At 43.6% G+C, this 12,654-nt stretch overlaps 2 protein-coding genes across 2 annotated transcripts in view; one reads left to right on the top strand and one right to left on the bottom strand.

The window, feature by feature from the left end:
- Positions 1–776: 776 nt before the first annotated feature.
- Positions 777–4,229, bottom strand: alg2 (ALG2 alpha-1,3/1,6-mannosyltransferase). Its single transcript, XM_068005029.1, has one exon. It carries the CDS (start codon positions 3,797–3,799, stop codon positions 2,585–2,587), a length of 1,215 nt encoding a protein of 404 aa, XP_067861130.1. The 5' UTR covers positions 3,800–4,229; the 3' UTR covers positions 777–2,584.
- Positions 4,230–4,436: 207 nt separating this feature from the next.
- The window catches only part of sec61b (SEC61 translocon subunit beta), a 32,418-nt gene continuing 24,200 nt past the window's right edge, over positions 4,437–12,654 (top strand). The window contains exons 1-2 of the mRNA XM_068005042.1: positions 4,437–4,564; positions 6,633–6,736. Coding sequence (XP_067861143.1) covers positions 4,562–4,564; positions 6,633–6,736 — 107 coding nt within the window. The 5' untranslated portion in view covers positions 4,437–4,561. The remainder of the gene's footprint in view (positions 4,565–6,632; positions 6,737–12,654) is intronic.

The following is a 12,654-nucleotide window of genomic DNA, read 5'->3' as shown; positions in this document are numbered from 1 at the left end:
GATGCTGAGAGGATGTTACCCCTCATGGGGGAATCTAAAGCTTGGGGGCATAGTCTCAGAATAAGGGGCCGCCCGTTTATGACGGAAATGAGGAGGAATTTCTTCTCCCAGAGGGTCGTGAATCTTTGGAATTCTTTACCCCAAAAAGTTGTGGAGGCTGAGTCATTGAATACATTCAAGGCTGAGTTAGACAAATTTTTGATCAGCAAGGGAGTCAAAGGATTTGGGGAAGGGCAGGAAAGTGGAGTTGAGGTAAAAATCAGATCAGCCATGATCTCATTAAATAGCGGAGTAGGCTCGAGGGGCCGAATGGCCTACTCCTGCTCCTATCTCTTATGGTCTAAAATCCAGGAAGATTTCTTCGAATTTTCACATTACCGAGTCAAGAGCCTTGCACAAATTGCTGTCAATGGCTGGGATGTTAGACTGATCTCAGTTAGAAATCAGGTTTCACCCTGTTTAATTCTCTGAGGTAAGTTTACAAGAGGAGATAGTTTCATGTTGATTTTAATTTTAAATTGATATAATCCTATTGCGAAGCCTAATAAAATATTGAAGCTTAACTTCTTGAGGACTGCAGCATTATTTATGCACCAGAACAAATAAAATCAACACATCTGTGGATTTATTTGTGACCCATTAGAGCTCAAACTCATCAAATTAAACATGGATACAGAATTTGGCCTCATTCCTTTTAGAGATTACCATTGGCATGAGGGCATTCTATTTATAACATACTATTAGAGAGTTGCATAATGAGAATCCCATCCACGATATTGTTTTAAAATTTTAATTTTCAACAAATCTCATTTAAGCTTTAAACACTGATTTCACAGATCTACTAACGGTGAAATTTCCAAACCTTAGAGCCTTCAGAGTTAGAGTTTTGCACTGGAAAACAAAAGAATATCTTAGGTCTTATGATTGAGAAAGGGAGGAATCACAAAGGTGTGGTACTGAATGCATCTGAAACTATGAAAATAAATCATGAATTAAATTTGTCATTCCACAGAGAAATGGAAGCTTTAAGAGGTTATCAAGCTAATGTTCCATGAAGACAATGATAAGAAATGCATCATACAATAGATGATCTGTAGGAACACACTAGTATGGGATAACAGATGCTAGAAGTAACAGTCTACATTGAAGTCTTGTTTTACAAAGTAAAAAGCTGTTGTTGACTTTAGTGATATCTTCAAATGAGTAAAACACAAACAACAAAGTTACAAGAAAGGTTTATCCACAATGGTCATGTATCAAAGCTGAAGAAGGTAGTGGGTTTTTAGAGTAAATATGGTTAGAGTGTGAACATACACAAGTGTAGTATCAGGGCTGACACATATTACCTTGGAGTGATTAAGGAAAGGGATCAGTTTCTGTTACATGGGAAGTGGGAAAAATAATGATTGTAATGAGGTCAATATTGCAGTAGAAGTTATATTTTGTTGGGAGGTTCCACATATCCAACATTCTGGGGATTTTTATTGCTCCTTTAGGCAGCCTTGCATAAATACAGCAACAGAACTATGGCACCCACCATGCAATGCAAATGAATCTTTAAAATTAACAGTTTGTGCTTGACTGACAACAATAAAGGCAAAGGTAGGTCAAGGGTGTTCAACTAGAATAGCTGGGAGACAGTCAACTCAACAAACATAAGAACTTAGATGAGATAAGTGTAATAGTGTCAAATAACATAATTGAATAAGCCACAAAGCTTAATTGAGTGGAAAATAATAATAGCACTTCTGCTGGGTTAAGGAAGAGCTGGCAGCAAAGAAAGACTTTGCTATAGTCTGGCACCAACCCAACTTATTCCTGTATAAATTCATTAAAGTTGGAAGAATTGTCAACAGGCATACTTCTAAATCAGCCAAAGTAAACAGTGGCATCTGGTTGAATCCATATTATTTTTTTAAAGTGAGTTCAGGATTGTAAGAGTGAAAATGTAGCTTAAGTAAGAATTGAAGCACTTGAGATTGCTCCTATGCTTTGTAGTAATGGTACGTTTTGTGTAACAGTATAGTTGACACATTTCAAGAGAAATGCTGACAAAAATATCACACTGCAGCGTATCTATGGAATTCTTTAGCTTACAAAACACCGAGGAAAATTTCTTGTTCGCTATTTGTATTGAAATCTTAAATGTTTGTATGAAGAATTTTTCAAGTTGCCAGATAATTTTCCACCAATTTTGCAACTTACTTGATCTAACCAACAAGCACATCTTCCCTTCCCTTCCCCTCTCCACTCCACTCCAGAGGGACCATTCCCTGTGTGATATCCTGGTTCATTCTTCCTCGTTCTAACTTCCAGATGTCCTTCGCTCGGCACTTACCCTTGCAACTGCAAGAAATGCTACACCTGTTCATTCACTTCGTCCCACAACACTATCCAGGGCCCCAAACTCTCCTTCCATGCAAGACAGTAATTTACGTGTACATCCTCCAATCTTTATATTTGCAAATATAGAAAACAAAAGAACTACGACAGATTTAGAACTACGACAGATTTTTACCGTGCAGTACAAAAAAAAAATCTGCATTTTTAACATTCCTGTTGTTATTTTACACTGTAGTCATTTTCATTGTGTTAATTTGCATACATATTGATATAACTGTTCTGCAAAGGCATCTGTCGAAAACGTTTTAAGGACTCGATTTCTTCCGGCTTCGCCCATTTTTGCCCGTAAATCGGGAGTCCTGACAAATTCTTCCATGGCTGCAGCGAAACAGTTCGGCGACGGCTGTGCAAGAAACCCGGTGACTCGGTCGATCACTGACTCGAGAGGTCCGCCTGAATTCACTGCTATGACCGGACAACGGGTGTACATGGCCTCCAGGGGGACGATGCCGAAGTGCTCGTTGCTCGGCGTGTACAAGACGCAGGTGCTCCGGCGGAGAAGGGAAATCTTCTCCTGGTCCGAGAAGGACCTGACGAAAGTCACACTGTCGGACAGGTGCAGCTCGCCCGCCATCTCCCGCAGCTCCTCGTAGTGCTCGACGTTCTCCGGGACCCTCCGGTCGTAGCCTCCAGCCATGACCAGGTGGACCTTCTCCCAGTCGGCGCCGGTCAAGCGGCCGCGGAGGCCGTGCAGAGCCTCCAGCGCCAGCCGCAAGTTCTTCTTCCTCTCGAAGCGGTTGATGGAAAGGAAGACGAACTCCTTCCCGGGCGGGACCGGGTCCGCGACGGCCGTGGGCTCGGCGTCAAAGGCGGCGAAGTTCAGAGACGGGTAAAGGACGTCGGGCTCCAGGTGGGACAGGGACTTGAAGGTCCGCTGGAAGACGCCGGCCGTGAACTTGCTGTTGACCACGACCAGGTCGGCCAGGCCGGTCGTGTACTCCTCCAGCCAGTCGAGGGGGAGCCGGTACAGCCTCTTGAGGGGCGTGAGCCTGCGGGTGAGCAGCTGGTCGGGGAAGTGACAGTAGAAGAGGACCCTCTTGGCCCTCCGGCACAGTTTGAGCAGGGGGATGCAGGCCGAGACCTGGTCGCAGAAAACCACCTCGAACTCGACGCCGCTGAGGAAGATCAGGTACCAGGCCACGAACAGCATCCGCACGTAAGCGCACAGGGCGTGGCAGCGGCCCAGCAGGCTGCGGGGGAGCCAGTCTCCGACGCACACCACCCGGAGGCCGCCCGGCCCGGCCCGGCTCTCGGAGAAGCAGCGCTCGGGGTCGTGGTGGGCCGTCCAGATCTGCACCCCGCAACCGCGCCTGCGCAGCGCCAGCGCCGCGTCCACCACCAGCCGCTCGGCGCCCCCGATCCCCAGGTCCGGGTGTAGGAACACCACGTTCACCATGGCCGGGCTCCGCTCAGGCCGGGCTCGATATTAACCGGGGCCGGGCTCAGCTCAGGCCGGGCTCGATATTAACCGGGTCCGGGGGGCCGGGCTCGATATTAACCGGGTCCGGGGGGGGCCGGGCTCCGCTCAGGCCGGGCTCGATATTAACCGGGTCCGGGGGGGCCGGGCTCCGCTCAGGCCGGGCTCGATATTAACCGGGTCCGGGGGGGGCCGGGCTCCGCTCAGGCCGGGCTCGATATTAACCGGGGCCGGGGGGGGGCCGGGCTCGATATTAACCGGGTCCGGGGGGCCGGGCTCCGCTCAGGCCGGGCTCGATATTAACCGGGTCCGGGGGGGCCGGGCTCCGCTCAGGCCGGGCTCGATATTAACCGGGTCCGGGAGGGGCGGGCTCGACAGTCACCGGAGGCCCCGCTCCAACCCGTCACCGCCGTCCGCTCAGGCTGCCCTCGGCGGAGCCTCAATGCAAAAAAAAAACCCTCCAACCTGTGAATGATAAGGTAAATGTAAGCGAACGAGTTAAAAAAAATATATAACCGGTATGGATTTTTTTTTTGTTGCAATGTTTGATGTTTATTCATTTATTTTTCGTATTTTGTTCTTGATTTTTTTTGTCAGGCGGCATAACGGCGCCACTGCTCTCGGAGGGGTCCTGAGTTTTATGTCGTGGCCTCATTAGGGCTCGTCATCAGCCGCTCGTTCCTTCCGGCTGGAGATCGGCGGACGTGGAGAACTAGAGCTCGAGCGGACCGAAGCGTCAACATGGTAACCATTGTCTCGCGGCGTTCGAGAGCGCTGAGCCCTCCAGGGCCACGTTCTCTCAATGGGTCAGAGTTCTGTGGAGGGGAGAGCGAGGCCGGCTGGCAATTTAGAGATTGGGACAAATCAGTGGAGACCTGGCAGCCGCATCAAGGCCTTCAGTGTCTGACCGCCGCAAATTCAATATTTCAACTTTGTTGTGTATCTTCTAGGAGGAAATGATTCAACCCCCCTTTTTGCTAAGTATGAGCTAAACGTGCATATTCTAGCTAGCATTTCAATTTGTTTTGTTGGAACTCAGCAGAAGATTTCTGGGTTGCAGTAAAGCCACGTCAGCAATAATCAAAACCCAGATGGCTTTAAATAAGTTATATTTGTTTTCAGCACTGCATATTCTAAAGTGTGAGGATTATTCAAATAAAGATTAACAGTGAAAAGGATCTACAATACATGAAACATTATAGTATGATTTATTGGTACAAGTGCAACTGTGTGTGTGGTTGTGGTTATTTTCGTTCCCAGAATTTTGTATTAAACAAATAGTTTTATTTGTAATGATTTGATTGTGCAGTGAAATTCTGATATTATCTTCACCTTAGAGTTATGGAAATAAAAGGCCTGATAGGGAGAGAGACAGATTTGTGAGAGGGAGAAAACTCTATGAATCATGTTATATGCTCCATAACTTGCATGTGATAGATTCCCCAGTTTGCTAAATAACGAATTAGAAGATTTCCTTGAAAGAATATGGTGGAGAGACATTTGAAGTTAGTCATCTTGACTCAGTTTGTAGCATTGAGGATTCCAACTCCATTATAGCTTTGAGCACATAATCTAGACTAACACTTCAGTGCAGTACTGAGGGAGTGCTACATTATTGAACATGCCATCTTTCAGATCAAACATTAAGCTGAGACCCTGTCTGCTTGCTCGAAGATCCCACAGTACTATTTGAAGAAGAACGGGGAGTTCTTCCAGCATCATGGCCAACATTCCTTACTCTGTCAACACCACTATAAACAGCTTACATGGGTAAGATGGGTATAGAGGGATATGGGCCAAGTGCAGGCAATTGGGACTAGCTTAGTGGTATAAACTGGGCGACATGGACATGTTGGGCCGAAGGGCCTGTTTCCATGTTGTAACTTCTATGATTCTATGATTTGTTGTTTGTGGGAAATTGGCTGACATAGTGACTCTGCTTCAAAAGTAATCCATTAGATGTGATCCTTGCATGTCTGTTCCATGTTAATAATTAGCATGTAGTTGATCTTTTTGCAAACCAAATTGGGATTTCTTTTTTCAAATAGTGATGGAGTGTGTTAAAATAAAACCTGCCTAATTTGTCTACATGTGAAAAAGAATACTGGCAGCTGGTGGATGTGTTCTATGCGTGCAACTTGATACCAGCTAAACACTCTTATTTAAGTATCATGCTATCTCCTGAGTTCACAGTCATCCCTTCAACTAACTCAGTGGGTTTGGGTGTTGTGGTGAAGAACGGATCAATGTACTTTATGGTAATTACTCCATTTCTCTTCACTCTATAAGACCATAAGAGATAGGAGCAGGAGTAGGCCATTCGGCCCCTCGAGCCTACTCCGCCATTTAATGAGATCATGGCTGATCCCGCCTTTTCCCCATATCCTTTGACTCCCTTGCTGATCAAAAATTTGTCTAACTCAGCCTTGAATGTATTCAATGACTCAGCCTCCGCAGCTTTTTGAGGTAAAGAAGTCCAAAGATTCGTGTATGAGGACACCCAGCTCCCTCTGTACCACAGCATTTTGTAGTCTGCTGTTTTCCTTTAAGGCCCAAGATCAAGAAACTCTTTTATTCACAACTCCTGTACAGATATCATGTCCTGTTTGTAATATATGGCTCAAATTCAATGTGCTTCTTGGAAACAAAATGATCTGCCCCACTTGATAATACTTTGGACTTGTGCATTTTGATCTACTGTATTGGTAGGTTGTGCTTCATACTTTGGATCTCTGTAGATGTTTAGTGCATATAATGTATTGAAAGAGCCTTTTATTCCCTTTGTGCTAATATCTCATTTTGCCCTTTTCAGCCTGGACCTGCTGCAAGTGCAACAAATGTCGGTGCCTCTAGCCGATCGCCCAGTAAAGCTGTGGCACCCCGGGCTGCTGGTGGTGGATCCACAGTGAGACAGAGGTAAATAATTTGGAGCAGGCACCACATCAAAGTGATACAATACTTCAAGGCATTGATGTCTGGCATTTGTTCTCAGTAATAACCAGCACGACGGTGGACTGCAAGTTGAATACAGTTAGATCTTTACTATTGGTAATTTAGCTTGGGTCGTTCTCTGCAATTATCAATTGCTCACTTCTCTGAGCAAGACAATGTCTGTTAAAAGGTGTCCTTTAAACCCTTTGAAGGTCAAGAGGAATGCTCAAGCCAAACCCATACAAAATAATCTGCACAATCTTCTATACTTAGATTGCAGTGCATTTCACTCACATTTTATTTTACTAATTTCTTCTAATGCAAATTTGGCGTTAGGAGATCAATTAAGGATTTTGCAGGTTGTGAGCATTATTAAGTAAAATTTAATTTCGGAGTAAGAAGCTAGTGACTCAGCTATGTTAATAATTTTGATTTTATTTTCTTGCATTGTGATTTCAATTATGCTTTTGCAAAACAAAATGAACAGGGAAAATGTCAACTATCAGCAGGTCAGGCAGCATCTACGGAAAAGGGAAAAAATGCTCTGAGTAAAACTTTGTCAAATCTGATGTGGTTTAGTCTTTGTTTTGAATAATTATTACAGTTATTGTAAGCCCTGAGAAATTGCTATCTCCTCTTAGGACAGTGAGATGTAGGGCTATTAAGAAAATACTTGATGGCAGCATGGAATATGTTTTTTTTTAGAATCATAGAAAATAGGGGCAAGAGTAGGCCATTCGGCCCTTTGGGCCTGCTCTGCCATTCAAAATGATCATGGCTGATCGTCTAACTCAGTACCCTGTTCCCGCTTTTTCCCATATCCCTTGATCCCTTTAACGTTAAGAAATATATCTATCTCCTTCTTGAATACATCTAATGACTTGGCCTCCACCGCCTTCTGTGGTAGAGAATTCCACAGCTTCACCACCCTCTGAGTGAAGAAATTTCTCCTCATCTCAGTTCTAAATGGCATACCCCGTATCCTGAGACTATGACCCCTTGTTATGGACTCCCCAGCCATCGGGGACATTCTCCCTGCATCTAGTCTGTCTAGTCCTGTTAGAATTTTATATGTTTCGATGCGATCACCTCTCATTCTTCTAAACTCTAGTGAATATAGACCTAGTCGACCCAATCTCTCCTCATAAGTCAGTCCTGCCATCCCAGGAATCAGTCTGGTAAACCTTCGTTGCACTCCCTCTATGGCAAGGACATCCTTCCTCGGATAAGGAGACCAAAACTGCACACAACACTCCAGATGTGGTCTCACCAAGGCCCTGTATAACTGCAGTAAGACATCCCTTCTCCTGTACTCAAATCCTCTTGCAATGAAGGCCAACATACCATTCGCCTTCCTAACTGCTGCACCTGAATGCTCGCTTTCAGCGATTGGTGTACAAGGACAACCAGGTCTCGTTGCACCTCCCCTTTTCCCAATCTATCACCATTCCGATAATAATCTGTCTTTCCGTTTTTACAACTAAAGTGGATAACCTCACATTTATCCACATTATACTGCACCTGCCATGTTCTTGCCCACTCACCCAACTTGTCTAAATCATATTGGAGCCTCTTTGCATCCTCCTCACAGCTCACATTCCACCCCAGCTTTGTGTCGTCTGCAAACTTGGAAATGTTACATTCACTTCCCTCATCCAAATCATTGATATATATTGTGAATAGCTGGGGCCCAAGCACTGATCCCTGCGGTACCCCACTAGTCACTGCCTGCCACCTGGAAAAAGACCCGTTTATTCCTACTCCCTGTTTCCTATCTGTCAACCAATTTTCAATCCATGCCAGTATATTCCACCCCCCCCAATCCCATGTGTTTTAATTTTGCACACTAACCTCTTGTGTGGGACCTTATCAAAAGCCTTCTGAAAATCCAAATACACCACATCCACTGGTTCTCCCCTATCTATTCTACTAGTTACCTCCTCAAAAAACTCCAGTAGATTTGTTAAGCATGATTTCCCTTTCATAAACCCATGCTGACTTTGTCCAATCCCGTTAATGCCCTCCAAGTGTTCTGTTATCACCTCCTTTATAATAGACTGTAGCATTTTCCCCACTACTGATGTAAGGCTAACTGGTCTGTAATTCCCTGTTTTTTCTCCCTCCTTTTTTAAATAGTGGGGTTACATTTGCTACCCTCCAATCTGTAGGAACTGTTCGAGTCTAGAATTTTGGAAGATGACCACCAATACATCCACTATTTCCAGGGCCACTTTCTTTAGTACTCTGGGATGTAGATTATCATGCCCTGGGGATTTGTCAGCCTTTAGCCCATTATTTCCCTAGCATTATGTTTTTACTAATACTGATTTCCTTCAGTTCCTCCCTAACATTTCTGGGAGGTTATTTGTGTCCTCCTTTGTGAAGACAGAACCAAAGTATGTGTTTAATTGTTCTGCCATTTCTTTGTTCCCCAATATAATTTCCCCCATTTCTGACTGTAAGGAACCTACATTTGTCTTCACCAATCTTTTTCTCTTGACATATTTAAAGAAGTTTTTACAGTCAGTTTTTATGTTCCCTGCTAGTTTACTCTCATACTCTATTTTCCCCTCTTAATCAATCTCTTTGTTCTCCTTTGCTGAATTCTGAACTGCTCCCAATCCTCAGGCTTGCTGCTTTTTCTGGCAATTTTATATGTCTCCTCTTTGGATCTAATACTATCCCTAATTTCTTTTGTAAGCCTCGGTTGAGCCACCTTTCCTGTTTTATTTTTGCACCAGACAGGAATGAATAATTGTTGTAATTCCTGCACACGTTCTTTAAATATTAGCCATTGCCTATCCACCGTCATCCCTTTTAGTAAAGTTCCCCAATCTGTCCTAGCCAACTCGCACCTCATACTTTCATAGTTTCCTTTATTGGATGAGTGAAATGGGTAGGCCAAATTTTTTTATTTATGCAAGTATTGAGATTGCTGATTGCATAAGGAGTAAACGTATTGTTCACCGTAGTAGTAAGCCATACAGAGCAGAAGATCTTTGGTTCGCGTCTTGGTCTGTGCTGTGTTAAATAGTTTCAGCAGTTGGGGTGTTACAGTTGGTCTCTGCCTGTGTGTCAGAGAAGGGGGGGGAATATTCCAGGGTTCCAATTTTGATCACTATCATGTGACTCGACTGGAAATTGTGCATGTGGACATCTGGTGACGGAAAGGCTGGGTTTGATTGTGATGCTCTCCACAGTTGGGTTTGATTATAATGCTCTCCACAGTCTGCTGACTCACCGTTAACAAGGCTCATAGATGAAGAATGGATATTTGTGCAAAGTAATGGAGGTTTGCTGGCACCTGTGAAACAAATACTGCATCAAGAGTCATTACTCTTAGGAGAAACAAAAACAAATCAGCTTTTTGCACTCTTTCCTTTTAGAAAGCAGTTGCCACATTGAGATTTTTAGTTTGTACAAAGTATATTTCGGGTCTTGAGGCAGGCTATTGGACACAACAATGTGCAATGATCTTGTTAAGATCCCATGTATGTTGGAGTGTTCAGCAGGCTGATTTCCATATTATATAAGAGCTTGTGTATTGTAAGAGTTATGTAGGGCTTGTTTTTCTGAAATGTTATGCAGTACTGTTCAACAAGTAGTGAAACAGCTAAACCAGTTCTTTGAAAGAAAAGTATGGACATTATTATGTTGTGTTAAAGCATTTTAGCTGTGAAATGGAGAAAACATTGATGTCAATAAATGCTGATATTGTTTACCTATTTGAAAATAGTGCATAATCTTTTTGGAATATTTATAAATGTTGGAAATTGTATGAATTGTGATATTAATATTTAGTTGTATAAAATATCTTTGTACATACCGTAAACCAAAATTTAGAACCATTGGAAATTTTGCATATCTTTTCGATGTTTCTCATCTCTTGCAAAAATAAAAAATGTGGACCTGAATTCCCTCCCTCTGCTAATTTTGGTGAAAAATTCCATATAAAGTAATGTCTGGAGAAAATGCTAATTGGTGCGTGTTTAGCACAGATCTGAGGAAAAAAGGTCTAATTTTTGCTTATTAAATCTTATTAAAAGCCATTAACGATGAACTTGTGTAGCATTCTGAACTACAGTCAAGGTGAAAAGTGATTATTTTACTTCAACTCATACCTGCAATTAATAAGGGGGAAAATTTTGATGGATCATCGCAACAGGAGACAAATAAATAGAGCATAGGAGTTTTATATCTGAGAATATGGATGTAGTAGCCATTTGTATATCACAGTGGAGGAGAAAGGAAGGGTCAGCTGGAGTGCAGAGACCATAAGAGACATGCAAGTTGTAGCAGGTATTAGCCCAGTCTTGGCAGTCCAGCAACACAGTCACCTGCCTGGACATCGTAGAGGAGCAGGGCATAAGGAGGCTGGAGCTCAACAGAAAGGTTACGACTGAAGTGTTCGCTGACTCATGAAGACATGAAAGGATAGTTAATCGTACTCAATTCCCTACAGACGATTGTGACGATCACCACTGCCGTCAACTGTTGAGCCACAGGCATCTTTCAGGCACCCAAATGGGACATGATAGGAGCCGGTCAATTAGTTTGGCATTTGGATAACTGAGTTTATTTTCTACTCTATTTTAAAAAGTGAATTTGTTTTATTTAGTTGTGCATTGCTAGTGATTTAAATATCTAATGTATTTTGCTGCCATGTTGACCCCTGGAGAGTTGTGAAATTCTCTCTCTTGCTTGTTGATGTGTGCTACTGCTAAATGCACTAGATAGGGGAGTAGTTCTGTTGAATGGCTGTATAGCCAATTGGTGTTCCGCAGGGGACACACAAGCCTCTAGTTCTTTTTGCAACTAACCCATCAACGCCAGGTAGCTCATTTGCTGTGGGTTTAGAAATTTCAGAGTTGGTGCTTGTTGTCATTGGTGCCAGGCTTGGCTCTGTGATGGCACAGAATTTCTATTGACACAAATACCAATTAATTGCTCCTGTTCTATTGTACACATGCTACAAGTGGAGGGTATTTCCTCATGATACTCACCAACTGACCTAGGTGCGGACGAAAATTAGTGTTGGGCTTCTGAGCTTTTGACGCCTCAATGTATGGTTGCCTGACCTTCTCCAACCAAGTTGATAACCCTACCTGTATCTTGGAGTTTAAATCCCAAAGTCTCTGTGGCATCAGTGGCAACAATCGTGAGTGATGGTCACCACATTACAGGAAAGATGTGATTGCACTAGAGAGGGTACAGAGGAGAATTACGAGGATGTTGACAGGGCTGGAGAATTTTAGCTATGAGAAAAGATTGGATAGGCTGGGGTTGTTTTCTTTGGAACAAAGGAGGATGAGGGGGGATTTAATTGAGGTGTATAAAATTATGACGGAACTAGATAGAGTGGATAGGGAGGACCTATTTCCCATAGCAGAGGGGGTCAGTGACCAGGGGGCATAGATTTAAAGTAATTGGTAGAAGGAGTAGAGGGGAGCTGAGGAGAATTTTTTTCAGCCAGAAGGTGGTGGGGGTCTGGAACTCATTGCCTGAAAGGGTGGTAGAGACAGAAACCCTCAACTCATTTAAAAAGTACTTGGATGTGCACTTGAAGTGCCGTAACCTACAGGGCTACGGACCAAGTGCTGGATAGTTCTTTTTCTGCTGGCACGGATGTGATGGGCCGAATGGCCTCCTCCTATGCTGTAACTTTCTTTGATTCTATGATACTGTGCCTATGGCCTGCATTGATGAGGTCTCCAAATATCTCACATTTTGTGGCAGACTGGTCCAGATAGATGTTGCGACCTGATGTCGCACTTGAGAGATATCCAGTTGTAGGACACTCCCACATGAACCAGACCACTTTCCATTGTGTGTAAGAAGGCAAATGATTCCTTAATACACTGCTGCTGTAACAGCATCTATTTGAAAGAAAGAACAGGGTCAGT

Source organism: Heptranchias perlo, chromosome 2 (genome assembly GCF_035084215.1).
Source record: "Heptranchias perlo isolate sHepPer1 chromosome 2, sHepPer1.hap1, whole genome shotgun sequence".
NCBI lineage: Eukaryota > Metazoa > Chordata > Chondrichthyes > Hexanchiformes > Hexanchidae > Heptranchias > Heptranchias perlo.
The sequence above is the reverse complement of the archived record's forward strand: the minus strand, read 5'-3'. Positions and strand labels throughout refer to the sequence as shown.

Coding starts and splice junctions, on each gene's coding strand:
- alg2 (XM_068005029.1), bottom strand. CDS start 3,799: ATGGTGAACGTGGTGTTCCTACACCCGGACCTGGGGATCGGGGGCGCC.